The 22,604-nt window shown below is 33.7% G+C and overlaps 1 protein-coding gene across 1 annotated transcript; it reads right to left on the bottom strand.

Annotated features, from left to right (window-relative positions):
- Nucleotides 1-1,905: 1,905 nt before the first annotated feature.
- On the bottom strand, nt 1,906-9,651 carry LOC132559605 (uncharacterized). The gene is made up of 14 exons (XM_060224239.1): nt 9,529-9,651; nt 9,307-9,342; nt 8,783-8,827; nt 8,286-8,333; nt 6,309-6,365; nt 5,635-5,807; nt 5,188-5,284; nt 5,036-5,057; nt 4,627-4,715; nt 3,996-4,046; nt 3,173-3,479; nt 2,801-2,883; nt 2,577-2,663; nt 1,906-2,348 (listed from the first exon to the last, which is right to left on the bottom strand). The coding sequence occupies exons 1-14, from the start codon at nt 9,649-9,651 to the stop codon at nt 1,914-1,916; spliced, it is 1,653 nt and encodes a 550-aa protein (XP_060080222.1). The 3' UTR covers nt 1,906-1,913.
- Between the last annotated feature and the right edge of the window lie 12,953 nt (nt 9,652-22,604).

Below are 22,604 nucleotides of genomic sequence, written 5' to 3'. Positions count from 1 at the left end.
GACAAATAAACACATATAAACAAAAGCGTTGAAAATGCATATAAAATCACCACTTCTATATTCACACGAACATTTGGAGAAGGTTTATATTTGTGGTATACTTGTAGTGTACCTGTCGTTTTTACCTCTCGCCTACATGAGGTGAACTTTGATATTAAAACATAGATAAGTTATGCAGTTTGATTTCTTATTCAGTACGATGTTTTACAACTGATTTCATATCTAAGTAGTAATTTGAATAACGTCTTCGTAGCTCCATATCCTTGAACAATCTTCTTCTCAAATATGTATTTGATACGAAGTAAAAACAAATGGATTTTGATACCCAAGTATTTAATTTTTTTTTTTTTTTTTTTTTATAGTCAGTTCTAATATTTGATCAGACTCAATGATAGATTCTCCTGTGAAATCTGATGTTATATGTCCTTAATGTACAAGTCCAGTATTTATTAACTTTATCTATTTCAAAACAGTTTTGAAACAAGTTAATTTTACTTAAACTAATCACTCTTGTTGGCAAGAGAGGCGCGAGAGGTCTTAACGTGGGTAGAAACCGGAGTTCCCGTGAAAACCCCATGTGATCGGGTAGGTGACCCTTTATGTTTCATGTCCATTCCGGGAATCGAACCCTGGACGACTAGGTGAAAGGCGAGTGCGTTACCACTGCGCCATCCGACCATCCTAATAGTAGATATTGCTATATATAGAAAGTATAATAAATACTTCGAATATATATATATATATATATTGTATACCTTGTACTTGGATCAAAATAGCCAACATTATAAATAATGGAGCACGTGTGTGTAAAGGTGTGTTAAAAACACATGTGTAGCTAGCGTATATCTACTACACGGAATGCATACGTGTATGCTGTATAAGCATATGTATAACGTTTGCCAAATACAGAGAACTTAGGAATATTTGTCTTTCGTATTCAAATTGGGCAATACATTATGTGTATATGAAAAAAATCACCCAGTCATTATTACTTTCTTTGCACAAGAAGGAAATACTGTACATTTGTTTTCAGATCATTGCAGCAAAAATGATTTTATTCAGATTGGTATAAAAATAGACATGATAAACTATTTTTTTTAGATGTTTGGTTATAATTAAATGTATGACTTGCAGATGACGTGTCATACAGATAATAGTGACTACTGAGATCAGAGAATATCAATATTTTTTTCTGATGCGAGTCCGTTCAGTTGTTCAATTGTTTAGTTTCTAAGTAACTTAGAAACATGTACGTCAGATGAAATAACAAGGTATATTTACAATCTGTCAACATCGATAAAAATCTTTACAAACCAACTCATTAAACAACATTAAACAACATTAAACTAAACAACTGGTACCAATGGATATGATTTCAGTGAGTCAGATGATAAGCATTTCAGTGAGTCAGATGATAAGCATTTCAGTGAGTCAGATGATAAGCGTTTTAATTCTATACCATATTCCTAACTAAAGGAACGCCTTTCTGATCTTTTAATCTCGCGAAGATAGAGTTAATTAAGTGGGAAAACTTTAATGCATTGTTTGGGAGGGATCTTGAAACAATGACATTTTCATCAGCTTTTGAGTGCATAATACATGTAACAAGAATATATCATATTACATTCTCAAGAGAGCATTGATCTCGGAGCTCTGCTATGTCCTCTTTACTAATATTTTAAGATCCCTCTGTAAACAGTGTAACTTCAAAGTAACATATTATGATCAATGATATTAATTTCACAAGCACTCCACAGAAGGATAATTATCGGTAAAAGATCTTTAAAATGAACAGTCTTATCTCCCTACCTTTATGCCAATATACCTTGATATCCATTTCACAGAGTTCTCATACTGATATGATCCAGGTCTATATGAGTCGTTTAAATACCTTTACAAGTACCTTAAATAACTCACATTCTTTCATACATTAAGATATAAGCATTTTTACTCTGCATCACAATGTCTTCTTCAACTTTCTCTACAGATGAGTCGTTGACACGGAACCATGTGTCCGAACCTTCCTTGGTATTCTGATAAGCAGACTGCTGCTGTCGATCTCCAACCAATAATTGCTGTTGCTCAAAATATTTTTCATTGGAGTCACCTTCGAATCTGTTGATCTCGCGCCAAATTTCTTCCAAGTGCTTACGAATGCTGTCGGCCATTCTTTCAGGATCCCGCCAGGTGTAGTTTTGAAGCTGGCTCTGTATGTTCGCTACATTTCGCTGGGTCGTTTTGATGTCGGCAAAGTAATGACCTCCTTGTATCGATCCGAGGTGATTCACCACACCAAACAAGGAGTATGTCTCCCCGGGTGTCAGTTTACCACTAGCACCAGAAACCTGCTAAGAGATAGATAAAAACAATTTTTTGATATAAAATGTCATTACCTTTTTCTTCATTTCAAAGACGGGCAAAGTAACATTCCAACTTTCGAAATGAAAATACCAGCCCAAGACTACACCGGAATTGATATTTCCATACATTGTAAATATATGTTAAATTGATAATACCACTTTACCAAGTATGAATAGATAAATAAATAAATAGATAAATAGATAAATAATGATTACCTCCATTGCGATAGAACAGAACCTGGCCATATCAAGGACCTTTGGGTAAGATACAGGCTCGGTCATTTTGTACACCTCGTGACCTCTCTGTTAAGATAAACACAAGGTCATCTATGAAATCGAAAAAAAATTTGATTAAATTTCACTTAAGAATATAAATTTCATTGGTTTAATGTTGTTAGCATTGGGAATACGTCTAATATCCATCATTATGTGCATTCTACCTGCTTAAATCTGTTGATTTGCAAAACCAGGACTGGAGGAAGAGATAGTATCTGTAGTGTTTTGTACAATGCACCCTCGGTTCCTGTGAAAAAACCCACATAATCAGGCAAGTTAGAGGATCATACAAATTTATTGGGATCAGACGCCAATTACTCAAAACTGAATAAAATGAGTTTTTCTGTAATTATATGTTTCGATAGAAATTCAATAAATCTTTTTTATACATATTTAATGTAACTTGTATTACTTTTCCGAAATAAATATTGCAAATAAAATCCCTGTTTCAACTCTTTATCTCTTAATATTCTAAAACACAATTTTGAAACCGAAATCATAATCGTACGACGAATAGTGTTCTGTTTATTGCATACCACTTCTCCCTTGTTTTCTACAGCTTCGACAATAAATTTCTGATGCCATCATCTTCTCTGTTCCTGTCAACGTTTCTAGACCCAGCTCAACACAGGTTTCTTCTAAACTCTTGTCCTCGTGTTTCATAGAAAGAGATAATCTCCTCTGAAGTTTGTCTTCGAGTTGTAGTGACGGTTTTACCAATATATCTATTGTTTTAGTATGTGTATGTTTCAGTATTCCAGCATCTGGACCTGGATATAGCGGCATCCTGTCCAATTGATCCTCATTAATTATCATCACAGAGCTTTCTCCAATATCTGGTTTCTGTTTCAGAAAGGAAAATGATTTAAGGATTAAAACTATATTTGTATTCATTACTACTGTAAATCACTTAATTTTCGCGAATAATTTATTTCGCGGACTTACCTCTTTAGACATCTTTGCGAATACATGGACATGAATACGCAAACGTTAATTTAGAAATGAGTTTAAATTCGCAAATGATGAGTTATCAGAGATATGAATGCTTTGAGACTCCTATATCGGTAACCAAAGTGGATACAATCCGGAGTTATTTTAGTACACAAAATGGCGTGGGATTTGAATTCGCGATCGACTCTCCTCGCGTATTAACGCGAAAATAAATCCAACGCAAAATTTAAGTGATTTGCAGTAAATATATGTACTAGCAATGGGTTTTTCCATAGCAACAAAACAAAGAGGGTTCTATTTTAGTCTGCAACTTTTCTATTTCAACCATTTGCATTCATATGGAAAAAAAAACATTATTTTTTTTTTAGTTTGTATGGAGATAAATAATGCAATCCAATGAAGACATACCGCAGTGACTGGAATAGACAAACTGGTAAATGCTTGATAAACAGGCTCTACCTGAAACCGTAGAGAGACATAAGGTGAATGAAATTCAGATTTATGACAAAAATATTATACATTCTATTTCTCATGGTTCCTCTGTCATCAGATACAGTATTGTATCAATAGAAAGCGATAAAACTAAAAGACGCGATAAAAGGAACAGGAAGAAACCATGTACCCATGCAGGTCTGTTAGGTTGCTGTCCACACAATCACAAATGAAACAAAACTTCACGTGTAAACATTACCTCAAGTAACAACTACTTCCAGTTACTTACCTACACATGTATATTAAAATCAAATTTTGCTTCCTATTAAAAATAATGCTTTAACTTGAAGAACGGTTTAGCAAGCATCTTCTAAAGTTGACACATTTTCTAAATTTTCTTACGAATAATAAGTATTACCGTTTTGGTTGGTTTTTGAAAAAAAAATAAATATATAATACATATATAGTTTTTCCTCTATTTTAATTTGAAACCTACACTTAAATTCGATACTGAATCATCAGGTTATTATCATTATTATCGTTTCAATTACATTTACACAATAAATACGGAGGTTATGTCTTCCTGGAGATCCGAAGCTTTACTCACATGTCCACAATCTTCGTAACAGTAGGTAGTTATGAATTTTCCTCCAAACAATCTATAAGTGCCGCAATATCTCATTACGTGCTCGTCATCTACAAAAGAGATCTTAAACATTAAATCACTTGACATTAAATTTTGATGATTATTTGTAGGTAAGCAACAAAAACTAAAAAGTATATGAGATGTAGTTGACACGTGGAGAACCGCTACAAACAGTTGAGATGCCGAATGACAATGTTAGGTTAGCATTCAGTTTCTCTTTGACATTTTTCTCAGTACAATATGTCAGTAAATCTATAATTAGATGATGTTAAATCTCTAAGAATGCAGTAATGATATTTCATTAATGCTAATATTCCATTTTTTGTGTTTTCGATTGGAAAATATTTGTCGTATAGGTTAGCATACTCACAAGTTTCATCGCCAACCGTACGCTGTAAAACATAAAAAAAGTCGATTCATGGCTTATTCAAACGTGAGCCTTTCATTCATTTTTTTCAAGAGATTTGCATATTTTGTCATTAAAATTATATAAAATATTCAGAAGAATAATTATGGCCTTACCGGAATGTGTTCCAAAGCCTCGTCTTGAATTGTGCTGATGAGGGTATTGAAGAACTCATAGGTGTCTTCTTGTTCTCCAGCACTGAATCGTCCATTGCTAATAAGAAACCATTGATTTACCAATATGAATGTAACTTTTAAATTAAACTTAATACAATATTTAAAATGACAAACTAGAATTGGTGTTGCTTGTTTGACATGTATGCGGTCGGCTTGCATTTACTTAACTCCAAATATATATATATCTATATAAAGAAACTCTTTGCGTGTCACACATAAATATAAAAACAAATTATTAAAAGAAATTATAACCCTGGCAACTAACACAATTAGTTGTTATGTTCATATTTTGTTTTTATGTTTATATATATATATTTTATATATAGAAAAGAAGAATATTTCCATATACTTATCCTGTGGCTGTCAATTATTTATACTAAAACTTACGCATGATAAATGGCGCTGAGGAATTTAGATAACTCGTCACAGAGTAAATTATTCCTCCTTCGGTAACAAAAATCAAAGCTCTTTCCAACGACATCACCTTCGTCTTCATCGTGGTAGGATTCAAGGACAGTGAGCAGAGATTTTGCAACTTTGTTTCCATGCTGCGAAAAATTCTTCAGAAACAAAAGAAAACAAATCAGCTATTAAATACACAGAGAGCAAATCCAACATCAAGATGGAATTTTAGAAATGTTTTAAAATAAGAAACTTTATTTATTTTACACCAACTGCGAAGCAAGTTTTTCCAACTTATATAAATCATTCTTGTTAGCTCGGATGGAAGCGCGCGAGGGGTCTTAATGTGGGAGGAAACTGTAGTACCCGTGGAAAACCCACGTGGTCGGGCAGGTGACCCCATACCTTTTCACATCCACTCCGGGAATCGATCCCCGGACGGCTAGGTGAAAGGCGAGTGCGTTACCACTTTGCCACCCGATCACCCCAAAGGGAAATTAAACATGTTTTCCTCCCTGTGCCCTCGTCTGACAAGTACGTCTTATATTTCGAAGTACCAACTTATGAACTGATGCACACCAATGTACTTGTTTTATTTCAAGAAATTATATTCTGTCATGAATTTATTTTTCAATAAAGTTACGTTTGGAGATATGTACCTGTTTCCTGATCTGATCTTCCAATTGTAACCTGAGACATGGACTCCATGCTAAACACTATAATGTAAAAATTAATTCAATCAGTTGTAAGAAAAGTGGTTATCATATTGACATCACTGTTTCACCAAGAAAACCGAAAATCATTCTTCACTGTTTACTCATTTTGAGAAGAACTGTGATGCTTCTCACGGCGACAACTGGTAGCAATAAGAAAATTAAATGATAGGAAAACATGTCTGTTTATCTTTAAAACGTGACAAGAAAAGTAAAAACGTGTATATATGTATGTATGTATGTGTGTGTGTGTAAAAGTAAAAACGTGTGTGTGTTGTGTGTGTGTGTGTGTGTGTGTGTGTGTAATTATGTGTTTCTGTGTTTGTGTGTGTGTAACTATGTGTGTGTGTTTGTGTGTGTGTGTGTGTGTGTGTGTGTGTGTGTGTGTGTGTGTGTGTGTGTGTGTGTGTGTGTGTGTGTGTGTGTGTGTGTATGTATGTATGTATGTATGTATGTATATGAATGTATGTGTATGTATGTAGGTATGTATGTAGGTAGGTATGTGTGTGTGTGTATGTATGTATGTATGTATGTATGTATGTATGTATGTATGTATGTATGTATGTATGTATGTATGTATGTATGTGTGTGTGTGTGTGTGTGTGTGTGTGTGTATTGTATGTATGTATGTATGTATGTATGTATGTATGTATGTATGTATGTATGTATGTATGTATGTATGTATGTATGTATGTATGTATGTGTGTATGTGCGTGCGTGCGTGCGTGCGTGCGTGCGTGCGTGCGTGCGTGCGTGCGTGCATGCATGCATGTATGTATGTATGAATTTACAACCAAGAATCATCGATAAAATAATTTTAACAAAAAATATAATGTCCATCGAAAATTTTTATTCGGATAGCTAGTTTCAAACAGCGAACTTGTATTATCATAACCATTCAATGTACATACTTATCTTAAAAATGGAAGTTATAACACTAGATCTTAACAATGGAAGTTATAACACTAGATCTTAACAACGGAAGTTATAACACTAGATCTTAACAACGGAAGTTATAACACTAGATCTTAACAATGGAAGTTATAACACTAGATCTTAACAATGGAAGTTAAAACACTAGATCTTAACAATGGAGTTATAACACTAGATCTTAACAATGGAAGTTATAACATATAACACTAGATCTTAACAATGGAAGTTATAACACTAGATCTTAACAATGGAAGTTATAACACTAGATCTTAACAATGGAAGTTATAACTTAACAATGGAAGTTATAACACTAGATCACTAAGATAACAACAATGGGAAGTTATAACACTAGATCTTAACAATGGAGGTTATAACACTAGATCTTAACAATGGAAGTTATAACACTAGATCTTAACAACGGAAGTTATAACACTAGATCTTAACAATGGAGTTATAACACTAGATCTTAACAATGGAAGTTATAACACTAGATCTTAACAATGGAAGTTATAACACTAGATCTTAACAATGGAGTTATAACACTAGATCTTAACAATGGAATTTATAACACTAGATCTTAACAATGGAAGCTATAACACTAGATCTTAACAATGAAAGTTATAACACTAGATCTTAACAACGGAAGTTATAACACTAGATCTTAACAACGGAAGTGATAACAATAGATCTTAACAATGGAGTTATAACACTAGATCTTAACAGTGGCAGTTATAACACTAGATCTTAACAATGGAAGTTATAACACTAGATCTTAACCATGGAAGTTATAACACTAGATATTAACCATGGAAGTTATAACACTAGATCTTAACAATGGAAGTTATAACACTAGATCTTAACAATGGAAGTTATAACACTAGATCTTAACAATGGAAGTTATAACACTAGATCTTAACAATGGAAGTTATAACACTAGATCTTAACAATGGAAGTTATAACACTAATTTAGATTTACATCACGTGACTTACCTGAACCATGGAATTTACGTAACAAGTTTCTCCGATATTTGGTAAACCCTATCAAATAGAGAAATTCGAGTACAGCTGTAGCTATAACCTTTAACATATACTCATCGATATTATACAGGTACCACTGGTATTTTATTGATAAAAATACACAAAAAATCACGTAAAATATCATTTTTGTTTAATGACAAAATCAGACAGCAATATTGGGTACAAAGCGCACCAAAGTTACTCGTATGTTTTAGGTTGATGGTCTGTTGGCAAAAAGAGATATTAGACATCATCAAAATGTCAATATCCCATCAAAATTACTTTTTAATGTTATATGTATATAAGTATATGTTGATTGTTGTTCTACTTTTCTCATATCGAGATAATATGTATTTTCAGTTGCAAATACTTTCACAGTACAGGCAGATGCACTATTACAGCACAGTAACGCCCTTACAGAGTATTTTGTGATTGACAGGTATTGTACTAGGAATTCCCGTTTTGATTACCTTTGGCTTATCAGTGAAGTCCAATATTGTATTCCTGATGCATATCTGTTGGAGAAATAAATGTGCACTTAACTATGTTTAGATTTATTGAAATTCAAAAAAATATCTAAAAGCTATACTATTATTCAAGAATGATTAAACTGATCACGTGTCCTATGATGTCCTGTTGATACTTTTAAAAAAGTTGTGTAGCACTAGCTCAATGTAGATATTGTCTAAGATAAAATACATTCTGAAAACGAAAGTAGAATATGACGTCAGTTTTTTTGGTATTTCTATTATAACACAGTTTTCTTAGAGAACAAAATGAAATTAAAAACGAAGAACTACAATGTTTGTAATATTTCCGGAATTTAAGAAAATAATTATGAGAAAAGCGTTAATTTTCTTATACCTGCTGTCTTCACTGATCTAAACTTACTTTGAGATATAAATGTAGTGTTTACGATGTCGAGATTCTAATATATAATTCTTATATATAATATGCACATTAGTTTCCAATTCGTATTTAAAAAATGGCATACCCGTTTTCCATTTCCATTTTCAATATCGTCTGAATTCTGAAATATAAAACAAAAGTAAAACATTCCAAGCTGATTGATTTCAACAGTGTTGATTTCATTCCAACTTTTGCTGTAACAGAACAATCGATAAAATGTTGAAATAAATGATTTTGATTGATTTTATAACATATTTTACATAATTTTACAAATGACACAAAAAGCGAACATCATAACAAATCTTACATGAATACTATGTTTTCTCTTTTCCCTTGGTTTGGAGCATGTCAACAAAACAATGGCGACGATGATGATGACGATGATGATGACCCCTCCTACACATCCTACAACAAGCCAAAACGTTAACATATGCTCTTTTGGGCTGTAACGTCTCAGTCAATCGGCGCCATTTGTATACTCCAAATTCCAAGGATAGTTGCGTTTCTGTCAACTTTCGTTTCTGCCCAGTCTCGTTTTGAAACGCCTTTATGGACTGTACGAGTTATCTCCCTTAGACAGTCTTGGAGTAGTCTATTTTCTATATATATGCATATTTATATGATGTTAACTAAATATTGGTTTCTTGAACAATTAACACGTGCTTGATATTGAATATATCGTGTTTATTCCATTTATAGTCTGAAAAAAACTAGTGAACTCCATTAGTACCAAAACAACAATAAATAAGGAGAATTTTGCTTATTCTTTGACTTCTGACTTACAAATTCACAGGAAGAAACGAAAACAAAAGAGTGATACAAGTCAACATAGACAATGTAACGACTGTCACTATAGAAAATTAATATTTTCAACATTATCAAAAATGTAAATCTATGATAGCTTTTCACGAACGGTCCTAAATATCGTGAAATCTTGGTCTATTAATCGGAATACAAATTTCAATATATTCCAGAGAATGAGTGAAACAAGAACGTTTCACGCTCTCTGAGTGAATTTAATCCATTCGGTACATCATTTGAACAAATAAGCAGGTTGAAATCTAAAAACAAGACACAGGTCAGCGTCCTCGATCTTGATGTTAAATTGATCCACACTTCAAGATTGACATAACAAGTTTGTTATGGTGCCTTAAGATAAGGCGTCCAACAGCTTTATCTTCGTCTGCAGAAAATATTATATTTACTGCATGTAAATGAATATGGCTTGCTAGATAACGAAGATAACCCCACCTATAAAATCATGCATTTTTTTCTGAAGAAGACATACTGTCTAATCATGTTTCAGTATTACAATAATTTAGATTATATGTTTATGATGAGGATACGGACCTTCCCCGTTTATATTGGATACCTAAACTTCATAAGAATCGATACAACGTCTTGTTTGCTCGTCAAGCTTTCTAATCAAACGTCTTACTACCATACTTAGAGTACTATCAAATCTTATCGGAGACTGTCTATTCAGGAATTTGAATTAATGGTAGGTGGGTTTTATAGAAATACAAAAAGCTTTTGGCTAATCTTCGACACCCCTTTCTTAAAATATTTCTTCAATAGGAACATTTTATTTTTTCACTCTGTACATCAGCATACCCCATTTTAAACTTAAAGAACGACTTCGTATTTTTGTTAGGAGAGGATTCTTCCCCCCCCCCCCCCCCCCCAAAAAAAAAAAAAAAAAAAAAAAAAGGTTAACGGCGGTACAAATAAATGGTTGTGAAATATATTGAAACGTATTTCGTGAAAATTACTACAAAATTAGAAAAGAAATATACAGAGCTTATTAAAACAAGTCACAGTAACGTCAATTTACTGTGAGGTAAACTGATGATGTCTTGTCTTTAAATAACAAGCTATTTATTGCCAACATATATTTGTATACCTTCCAGCATTGGGCATCAAGTACGCAAAAAATACGAAACAAGCATGGACAGTTTTTCCACAAGCATCTTTGGTAAGTGTGATGATTTCAAGTTCCCTATTGTGAATTTTCCATTTTTGAAATAGCAACATTCCTGCATCCCCAACCTATGGTCGAATGTGATTTGACATTCAAGGGCCTGTTCCCATTATTGTTTGTTTTAAGAATTGTATATTCTATCCTTTAAATATATAAATATATAACAGCATACAAAAAGTATATTGTAAATAAAGTCATCTTTATTTCTTTTACACAATTGAAACAATATTTACATGGTTATAAATTCCAGAGACAGCTTAACTACTCGGCATTAACTGTTCACAACCTCAGAAATAGCTGCTTAATGTTGACCAGGGCTAGTCTATTAGTGTGGACATCACCTGCTACGTATTCATATAGCATACAATTAATTGTAAAAAATATCACTCATTTTCATAAATTCTGATAATTTCTATAAAACACTTTTTCTCGTGGACAATCTTTACAAACCAATAGAATCATTTACTATTTTAAATGGATATCGCGATTTTATTTTTGGATTTGAAATAAAACTTTCACAAAATAACTTATTATTCACCACTTTCAAACAGCTTTCAAGAGCGGCAATACATTAGAAAAATACATAATATTCGTAGTCCAAAAAAGGCAGCGATGCTCAAAGCAAAGAGAGAAAACACTAAACATTAAATATGATAGTCATTCCGGATCTAGTAGAGACCTCAAGTTTACCTCTTTTTATCGATAAGTATATCAAGATATTTCTAAAAAAAAATGCAATGTGAATATAATTTCTAATATCGGATATCATTTATATACATAAATGTACAAATGAAATAGAAAGTGACTGATGTATGCTATCTTTCCTACAAGGGGAGAGTTTATTGTACAGAGGTTGCCCTCATTAAGAATTGACCCATCGCCGACTCCGCCCCTTTTGAAAATATTAACCAATGAAAAAAACAATTCCATTTAGCCCGAGACTGCGGCATCACAGTCCGCCATTACGTCCGACAAGCAACCGGTAGCGAAGGAAAACCCGCTTGCGTATTTTCAGTGATTTGAAGTTATCATGGTTAAGAGATGTGCATATGGTGTATGTAATTCCGATGATAGATACCCAGAGCGAGTGAAAGATGTCATTTTCGTGCCTTTTCATACAGTTATTCTTAATACCAATGGTGATTTTATGTCTACGCACTTTCATAAATGAGTGAATAAAATGCTAAAAACCACAACTGTAAATGCTGTAGGCTTACAAACATGAAAGTTTTTATTTTGATTCAGTTCATTTTTTTAAGAGTTCCATTTAAGGAAAAGTGTCATTGATCAATGTCTAGCAAATTATAAAAAAACTTTTTGAACATTGTGATGGGAACTTGGAAGAGAGAGAGAGAGGAGGGGGGTAATAAATCATTGTTTGTTGAAATATAAAGTCAAAATATGACGTGCGACTATACTTTTGGCCAGTGACTGTAAATAACAATCCTGTGTAGACCATTCACACCTGATCGACTTTAGTCTAGTATACACTGTTATATAACTTGACTCTGACAGAAGTACGCACTTCAAAAGAAACAAATGCGCGTACCCTCGCGACTAGCCTACAGGTGGTCGACGAGGATAATTTACCTGTGTTTTAGACGCTACGAAAAGGTGGCAAATTAATACGAATACTCAGTTGTAGGTAGATATGTGGAGATCACTTACAGTACATTAGACCTACAATATATTAATATAAATGTAATCACACATCGCTGATATCGGGCCTTGGTCAACACAAATAATTGTAAAATCAATCTATTATCGTGCATAAATATTTTGAAATAAATATTAATACAATACCCTGCAACACATGTACAATCCGACAATGTTATCCTCCCAGGTATAATATCCAAATGCAGTAGGTGCGGCTGGTCATTTTTCTTCTGACTCCTGAAGCATCTCGCGGAGACTTGAAGTTCGTCAAGATTTCTGTTTTTCGCGATGCTTACTCTCTCTAAATATCCCTCCGCGAAATATTTGTATCCCTGCTGTTTGGACTTTAAGCTTATCGTTACTTCCTTTAGGTAATTTAGCGAAAAATCATGCGGTAAATCCTGCAAGGTTGCTACGTGCGTCTTCTCAGCATCCGCCATCTTGTCTCCGTGACTAGATTGCTTGACGGACGTAGCAACAGTAGTCATGGCCATAGAAAGTGGGTGGAGCTACGGAGCGATTGGCGATGGGTCAATTAAGTATGTACATATACATGAGCAACTGAAAATATTTTTATCTTGAAAAAAAGAAAGAAATATTGAAGTTCACAGGTTGGAAATAATTATTGTTCACAGTTGTTTAATGACAATAGCAGTATCTGAATAAAATGCTGAAAAAAAAAGAAATGAAAAATTGTGTTTTGAGAAAGGGAAAATACTGATTAACTTCGTTCATACAGAAGAATGTAAGCTGCAGAGCTTGAAAGTACTGTGGTTTCATTTTTTATCTGTTGTACACGGAAATCACTGATGTCAAACCACATGTCTCGTGTATCCTCTGTAGGTCTAATAAAATCCCCTACTTCTTGTTCATTACCAGTTGTCTTTCCATTGTCTTCGAGGAGAAAGATGTCATCTTGTTGCTCAGCCGATGTGGTCTCTTTTTGTGACGTTCTGTCCTTTTGTTTCTTGCCTTTATGCTTCTTTTTTCTTTTCACATTCTTCCATTCTTCTTCGTTTACAACTTCCACCTTTGCTTCCAAGGCAATATCACCGGTATCTTGATTTATATCAACACTTCCCTCTTTTGTTTCATCCGTCTCTCCCGTCCCCCGCTCAACATCAGCTTCCCCTTCTTTTTTATGAATATCCATTCTTTCTCCCTCATTGGTCGAATCATCGCCCACCCCACCATCAGTTGAGAATGCATCGTGTTTCTTCGTATGATCTGCATCATGTCCCTTCTCGTAATGTTTAGAATCCTTGTTATTTCCCGACAAATCTGAGTTGTCCATATCTCCGTCAGGGACAATATCACTGGTGTTTTCCATTCGATCATGAGCATTCCTTTTCTCTTTTCTGTATTTACCTTGAACATTATCCGCGATCTCTTTGTTTCTATCTTTACTTTGCATGTCTTCCTTGCAGTTAGAATAGTTTCCTTCCGTCAGCAGATCGTTGCTTTTTTCTTCACTGCAACCAATTATGGTCCCATAATCATGCGTCATTTTGGTATTGTGGTCAAGGCAACTGCTTTCGTTTTTGTTAATGTTAATCTTCGAAGATCTTTGAGGAACGGAATCATTTGGTTTGTTCAGCTGAGCAGGAATGTTTCTCTGATGCTCGTCATGAAGTAGTTTTCCTCTATCGCCTTTACAAGGACGAGCCACCTTCTCATTTTCAGATCCATTCTGTTCACTACAATCCTGTTGGTCATTTGATCTTATCGAATCACCAGAATTCTTTTGGTCACGTGCTTTTTTCGGAACACAGCAGTCCTGCTTGTCATGTGATGGTTGCGGGCGGCTAGAATTCTGGGGACCTTGAAGACCTTCACAATTTTCTAACTTCATCTCATCCACACCATCAGATGTTTCCATATTCTGATATTGATTATGTTTTCTTTGCAAGTGGTTTGCTTTCGCTTCTGCCGCAGTACCATATCTTTTATTTGCTTGCCAAATAGCCTCTAGTTTTGTACGAATGACGGATGCCATCATTTCGGGGTCCTTCCACGTCTTTTGAAGAGCGTTCTGTATGAGTTGTACACTCCGATGGTTTGTTTTTACATATGCGAAATAATGGCCTCCCGTTATTGTTCCTTGATGGTTCACCACACCAAACAAGGAATACTTCATTTCCTCATTGTCCGAGTCTGGTTGCTGCAAAGGTAATAGTTATATTCAGTTGCGTATAATGATGCATATATTTTCAATGACGCTGAAATGTTAGCAAAACAAAAGTAGGGAAAAAAGGAAATGTTAAATATATCCAAGCCATATACCTTTCTATTACAGAATCTGCTGTCAATGCAATGAATAATATGAAACTTATTTTCGTTTTTCATTTTTCATTTTAGAATGAGTGTACATACTCCAAAATATTAACTAAATACATGATCTATGTTAGTGTTACCTCCGAGGTCTTGTAGCAGTAACTGGTCATATCCAGGTGTTTTGGGTATGATACAAAATCTTTCACTTTAAACAGCCGACTTCCTTTCTATGGAAACAACAATTAAGACGTTTTTACAAAATATAGGTTAATATATATTTCTATTCATTTATTTTTGTATGCTCCACTGATTTGAATTTTCAGTGTATTAAAAAACAATATTAATATCCCCTTCATTCATAAGGCATTTATCACACCGAAAAATGAGTTTCAGTATCAGGTATTTGTTAACCATTTGTAAATATCGAAAGGCTCAAAACCCCTGAGCTGAAAACACTATATTTCGCATTATTGGAAAGTTGATAACGTTTCCTCATTAGAAAAAACGGGCAAAACATTCCTTTCCAAATTCAATGACATGATTTGATTAATTGCTTTTGTTTTTCTTTCTCAATTCGAAATGTGTTACCTCGTTGATTTAGTTTTAAAGAAAAAAATATACAAAATTTGTTAACCACTCATGCATGCAGTTTTCCTTCATTATGCTTTATGATATTGAAGATATTGGATAAATGGCCGTAGTCAAGTACTTATCATATGAAGCCATGTTACTTTATCTTATCATGTAACTTTGTTTTTAAAAGAAACAGTAGAATGATATTGATCTCACACTTTTAACTCACATCATTACCTGTTCAAACCTATTGATATGAAGGACCAGAACGTGCGGGAGAGACACAACATGGGTTTGTTTGTACAGCACACCTCCGTAGTTTTCTATTATCAAAATATATATAATAAGTAAGTTGATAATTAAATGAAACATACAACAGTTTTATATCAAAGAATATCATTATTTGAGGCTACCACATTTCACTACATTCTGCGATTTACATTGTTCCGCTTACAGAGTAATAAATTAGAAACTTAATGGCTTAATCAAGGTATGGTATCTGCTAATAATCTGCCCATTATAAATATCATACCATTTTTGTCACTGCATGTTCTGCATGGAAGATCGTCAGCCATCATCATTTCATGATTTGTCCAGTTGTCGAGACTGAGTTCTAATCCTGTTCTTTTATTTGCTTTTTTCTTTCTCTTTCCAAGACGCACCAAGTGAAGTCTTCTCACGTCATCTGCGCTCTCTTTGTACTGAAATTCATGGCCGTGGTCCTGAGATCGCGAAGTACGGGGGTTGGCGTCATTAGACTGCGAGGTGCTTGGATCAGTTTCGTTACCGCCATGAATCTCAGATCTTTGAGTTTTTGGTTTAGTGCCGTTACCGTCATATTCATCAGCTTGTGTAGTCCTGGACTCAGTGTTGTTGCCATCACCCGCCTCAGCCCGTATAGTTTTAGGCTCAGAGTTGTTGTCATCACCCATCTCTGAGCGTGTGGTACTTAACACAGTGCCGTTGTCGTCACATACTTCCGTGCGTGCAGTACTAGTCTCAGTGTCGTTTTCGTCACACATCATAGCTTGTGTAGTGCAATGGTCGTTGAAAGTACTATCACTCTCAATCGTTCTAATTTGATTTTTGTTTTTCGCTGACCTTTTCGGAACCTCCTGTAAGAGGTTGTTTGAGGCATGCACGTCCGTATCATTTTCAAGTCTGGTATCTGTATTTCCCATTGAGTCGGGTTCAACTGATGGTTTTGTCTTCACGTCTGGTTGGCTGTCAGTTACATTGGGCTTTCTAGGATTGGATGATATTGATCCGTACTTTTTAGTTTTATTCCTTTGAGTTTGGCTGCTGACAAGCTGAGATTTTTCATCAACAACAGGGTTAGGATTTCTGGGAGAAGTTTCTGGGGTGGATGCAACATCCATCATAGGTATGGACTCATTCTTGTCTTCAACTCGAGATTTCTGTCAACAAAATTTTTAAAAAGCATCTAAAGAAAACTATGTCTGCGTAATAACATGCCATTTCATTCATGTTTGCATGCATAAACCTTCACCATTCCAATAGAACAGTACTTATTTTTTATTGAAGTTGTAATACATAAGAACTGAAAGAGATCAAAAAAAACTACCTTTGGTTTAACTGAAATGGGAGCCGATTCATTGGGACCGCGCCGCTGCAATACACAAAATAAGACTAGTACGTTTTTTAAAATTCAAAATAGTTGACGATTTTGTGATAAATCGCGTTTATAAATCGTTTTGGCAATCACTTAATTTTTTTTGTTTCTGTGGGTATCTGTAGACCTACCTTCTTAGCAAAATGTGATTCAGCATTCTCGCCCGTTATCTACAAATAAATCATCTAATTCATTTCACTTTGTTTGATAGTGGACCAAATGAAGTTTTAATTCTTTGTCCATACTTAGTTGAAAATATTGCAAACTTATAATATTTAATATCAGCACATATCATATTCATGCATTCTATTACTGATTGTGAGGTTTATGTGTAGTGCTTCCTCATATAAGTCATGCCATTTGTTCTCCGTCATTCTTATAAATGTATTAATTAAGCATAACGTAGACCTTTAGAAACAGTGTTCGATTTATGCAATCTGTCCAATTATGTTACACAAATTTTAGATGTAAAAATTACCCTTTTCTCCTTCTTTCTGACTGGTGGAAGACTCAGACTAGTAAATCGTTGAAACACTGGCTCCACCTAATAAAATAGCATTATATAAACTAATACAAAACATAACGTGCAATGACATTCATATCATTTTTCAATGAAAACCCAGCCAAACCTTTCCCCTGTTCAATGCGTGCTTAATTGGAAAGCTATATCTTAATATCATGATAGCAATTTTACATTTTCAGTGATAGAATAATATTGCCACTTGAGTAGTATACAATACTCTTCAGCAAATATCAGCACAAAAGAATAACAATTCATTAAATGTACAGAAGTAATATTGTAGAAAGTGCTGGCTATTTATTTCATACTTAAAGATAGCGTTGTCGTAGATAAAATGCAATAACCTGCATGGAACAAATATCAAACATATTTAATTCGAACCTTACAGGTTAGAATAAAAACGTGTCAGTAGAACCATTTTAAAAGGAAAAGAGGCCATCTAAGCAGAATGAATAAAACAAGATGACAGAAAAGGAAGGCTGTATAATAGCATTGATCTGCAAAACATATTTAAAAACATGACTGATATAACACTTACATGTCCACACTCCTTGTAGCAATAGCAAGTTATGAACGTACCGCCAAACAACCTCGTTACGTTACAGTGCTGCATGATGTGTTCCATCTCTTAAGAATGAAAAACATATAAACGTTTAAAACGACTCGATATGACTGATGTGAACCATTATTTCTTACAATTACAATGCATCGACAAAACTGTATTAGTTTCTGGTATGTGGCATTGATGGTATAAAGTCAATGCAAAACATTATCATAATTTCATATTCTTGAGTGGTTGTTTAATTGGTGATACCTATCAAATGTACTCTTTCATAGATCAGGTACTCACCACTCGTGTCTTTTTTGTCTGGTGGAAACTGAAAAGACGAATAGTTTCTACTGTAAATAACTGTTAGTAGCGTGTGTTTGGATATTTCCGATTGGACATTCATTAATCATCAATAAGATATCGATTATGTCGGATAATATCGATATTTTTTATCTTATTTTTTTAAATCTATTTTTTTTTTTTTTTTTTTTTCAATTTTAAAATTTTTTACCGGGATATTCTGTAGTGTTTCCTCTTCTAACCCACTTATTATGGCATTGTAAAGTTCAAAACTGTCTTCTTGAGTGCGACCGCTTAAACGATCATTTCTACAATAGATACATTAATACACATAACAATAAAAATATACAAACTTAGAAAATGTAAATGGGACAGATACGATGAAACATTTTCTGCAGGTTTGGAAACACAAAGAGGACAATTGATAGTGTTTTCAGTAATAACAAATATGTTTCTCAAGTGCGTGTAATATTTCAGAAAAAAAAACAATATTAGACACACAGGTGAAATGCATTGTTATTATTTAAGACTCTTTTCGATATTCTATTTATTACATTTTCACAAGCACAATTGCCAAATTACTGGCATGCTTAGAACAGACATAAAACGAGGAGTTTGACTGGGCTTTTCGCGGACACTAGCAAAAAAGGGCAAAGTGACAAGTGAAAAATAATTTTATAAATGTGATTTACTTTGTATTTCACTGGCAAAAATGTAATGAAAAGATGTTCATACATCTAATCCCGTTAGAAAAATTAATCACGATTTCTTCCTCTGTGTACCGAAGAACTGGAATATCTAGACAAATACATATCATACGTTCTCATTGCTGCAGGTTACAGTGTGGTCATTAAAAATTCTAACGAGCTATGACATATGAACATATAACCAATAAGAGAAATTATTTGATTATATCGAATCTTCTAAGCATTAATGATACATGTGTTTATTCAAAAAATAATATAGAAGATATACTGGTATATGTTTCTAGGAACTCTGAATGAGTAAAAACCATCGAAAGTGATAGTACATGTCACACTTGGAGTGTAGGTTACAAGATACTAAGTCCAATTGAGGGTAAGCTTATATTCTATAGCTAAGAATGAACAAAAATAATTTCGAGACAATTTCATACTAATGTCGATTGAAACAGAACTTTTCTGGCGACACAATATTCAGAGTAGTCATTTGCTTAGCTTTAGTAATATATATATTGTCATTTAATTACAATGCAATAAATACAGAATTATGTGTTCTGGGAAAAGCCTGCATTCCCTTAGCATGCCGACGGGACATAAACCTTCTGTTTACAAACTTACTGTTTTGCTAATTCCTTACAAAACTTTTTCACGTTTTTCGTTTGCGTCTTCTGGTAGACCTTGGCGTCACCTATGCGATATGCTTTTAGTAAGTTAAAAAATGTTTTGGCGAGGTTGCCTCGATCTCGTTTCGGTTCCTGTATAAAATAATTAAACAGACGGTGTACATGTACATTATATTTTATAAACGTAAACAAACCATCAATTTTATATTATGAAATAACTCTACAAAACCTCGAGATACTGGGGATATCTTCCGAAAGTCGGATATTAAACATTATTTGTTCTGAAAATTTACAGCTATACGAGATGTTAAACACTTATTCTAACATTTGCAGAGGTTCTTGTATCATATTTGGTTCAGAAATAAATAAAAGGACAATATCGTCTGCACGACTTTTGATGTTTCACTTACCATTTTCTCAATTTGCTTTTGTAGTTGGTTTTCAATACATGGACTCCAGAATAAGCACTACAAAGTTGATAAAACATTTGACAAAAAGTATGATGTATATGTCGGTCATAAATATCATAAGTCAATATCTATATTACCATAATAATATGATATTAATATCATGATGTGTATTACAGTAAATTGTGTATAAACAGGATTATCATATCGTGATAATACAATACATTGTATCATCAACACACCAAGAAAATTAGAATCAGTGACCCTTGACAAAATACCATGACAGATGTCTATGAAATATTTTAGCTTCATCAATGATATCCGCCATGTGTTTCTTGTTCAGTCCAAGAAAGAAATGCCCCGTAGCCAGTAGACACACTAATGTTGATAGACTACTTCTTAATCCGAACTTCATATTGAAATAAGATCCTGGTAACAACCACTTCACTTTCAAATCATAATTCTTATTGCTCTACATCTTTCTGAAACGAATGTTATACAATCTCTTAACAGCTTTAGAATACATATACCTCATATTTTAAGTGCGTACAAGCCCTTAACCATCTTCTCATCTATGGCATGTCAACACCATATGTTATGAAAGCACGGATGTTATTTTCTAGAATTTAAATTCAAAAGCAATCAACAGGTGGAATACTCTCCTTATTCGCTGTACTGTAAATTAAGCTCGAGGTAAAATACTCCTAAGAGGAGTCCTAGTTTTGAAAGATATACCTGATGGACAGAGTCGATACATTTACATCATTACAAGTTAATAGATATTAAAGCTAAAGTTAAAAATTTTGGAAAAGTTTTATTACTTATTTGATACGTCTGTAAGACATTCAACCTCATATAAAAATAAAAACGAATCAGCTTAGCCAAGATATTGGCTCAGTTGGTTCTAATGAATATGCCATGTTGTCAGAAGGTTTTGTTTCCAAAGTTATCATAAGATATATAAGTGATTTATTGACATATTTACATATGATATGCAACTATTGTTTTAAATCATTATATGTCTATGTCTGATCTGTACGAAGTTCACTCCTTACCTGTAGCATTGAATTCATAAAGCATGAGGCACCAATGTTTGGTATTCCCTGGAAGAATATATAAGGAAATCATTTACATTCATTTGTATGAAATGGTGTAGACATTCTTATGCCTCGTATGCCTGTTAATTATCTTGTTTTGCCGTTGTTTCTTTCAAAGAAGACGTTTAATGTAAATTTGGATGATGCATTTATTTGTTATATCACGCTGCATATCGATAAGAATTTAAATACACATACTAAACTGCAAAGGACTATAGATGAAAGGATTTTTAATTAGGTTTCTTACATTCTGAATTTCCTATTTGTGTATAGCTTTAACAGCTTACCTTTGGCTTAAACGAATAGCCTTGACCGACCTGTCCCTTTACCTACAACAAAACGTGTTTACCTGGAATGTATAGCTGACATGATATTGAACATGACGTAGGTCTAATATTATTTTCTATACTATCTAAACTTTACAATCTGGGGGGTTTTCCCATTTAATATCTTCAACGATTTATTCACTTCAAAGTTCATAATCTACTTTCGCTTTCAATTATTTTTCTACTTTCGTTTTCCGTTCATTTCACACTCTAGTCTTCACTTCTTCAAACTTTCATATTTTACGTATGTTTAATATAATATGTTTACATATAAAAAGAAAAACATACTATATGTAAACTATCACAAAAACGATATAAATCTGAAATGTTACTGGATACTGATAAATAAAACCTAACCGACAGGAAACCATTCATATTGAAACTTAAATCTTACTCTATGCTCATCGACAGTTGATCCCTCCTCCACGTCCACGTCCTTTTTCTACAAATAGATTAGTTTGTTAAATCGTGAGTCAATTTCGTATATGGATCACTTAACAAAAGAACATTAACCATATATCCATATCGACATCCGATTAATATGCATATCTATTACAATTAACATTTTACCTTTCTCTTTCTTCTGTCCATCTTACAACAAACTATCCTACTGACTAGAAAGTATATTACGCCGAGCTCCAAAATCAACAAAAAGACCAGAACTTCCATAAACCTTCACATGCAGGCGGATATTCCAGGTCTGTTCAAAATGAAAGTTGGTTGGTATATCCTACATGGAATT

The sequence above is a fragment of the Ylistrum balloti genome, unplaced genomic scaffold (assembly GCF_031769215.1).
Source record: "Ylistrum balloti isolate Yb309-2 unplaced genomic scaffold, AGI_CSIRO_Ybal_v1 Utg370946, whole genome shotgun sequence".
NCBI lineage: Eukaryota > Metazoa > Mollusca > Bivalvia > Pectinida > Pectinidae > Ylistrum > Ylistrum balloti.
The sequence above is the reverse complement of the archived record's forward strand: the minus strand, read 5'-3'. Positions and strand labels throughout refer to the sequence as shown.

Excerpts from the sequence above, each read along its gene's own strand:
- LOC132559605 (XM_060224239.1), bottom strand. The coding sequence starts at position 9,651 with ATGTTAACGTTTTGGCTTGTTGTAGGATGTGTAGGAGGGGTCATCATC. Across the intron at positions 6,366-8,285 it reads ACGTAAATTCCATGGTTCAG|TGTTTAGCATGGAGTCCATG; the intron begins GTAAGTCACGTG and ends TTTACATTATAG. Across the intron at positions 5,808-6,308 it reads AAGATCAGATCAGGAAACAG|AATTTTTCGCAGCATGGAAA; the intron begins GTACATATCTCC and ends TTGTTTCTGAAG.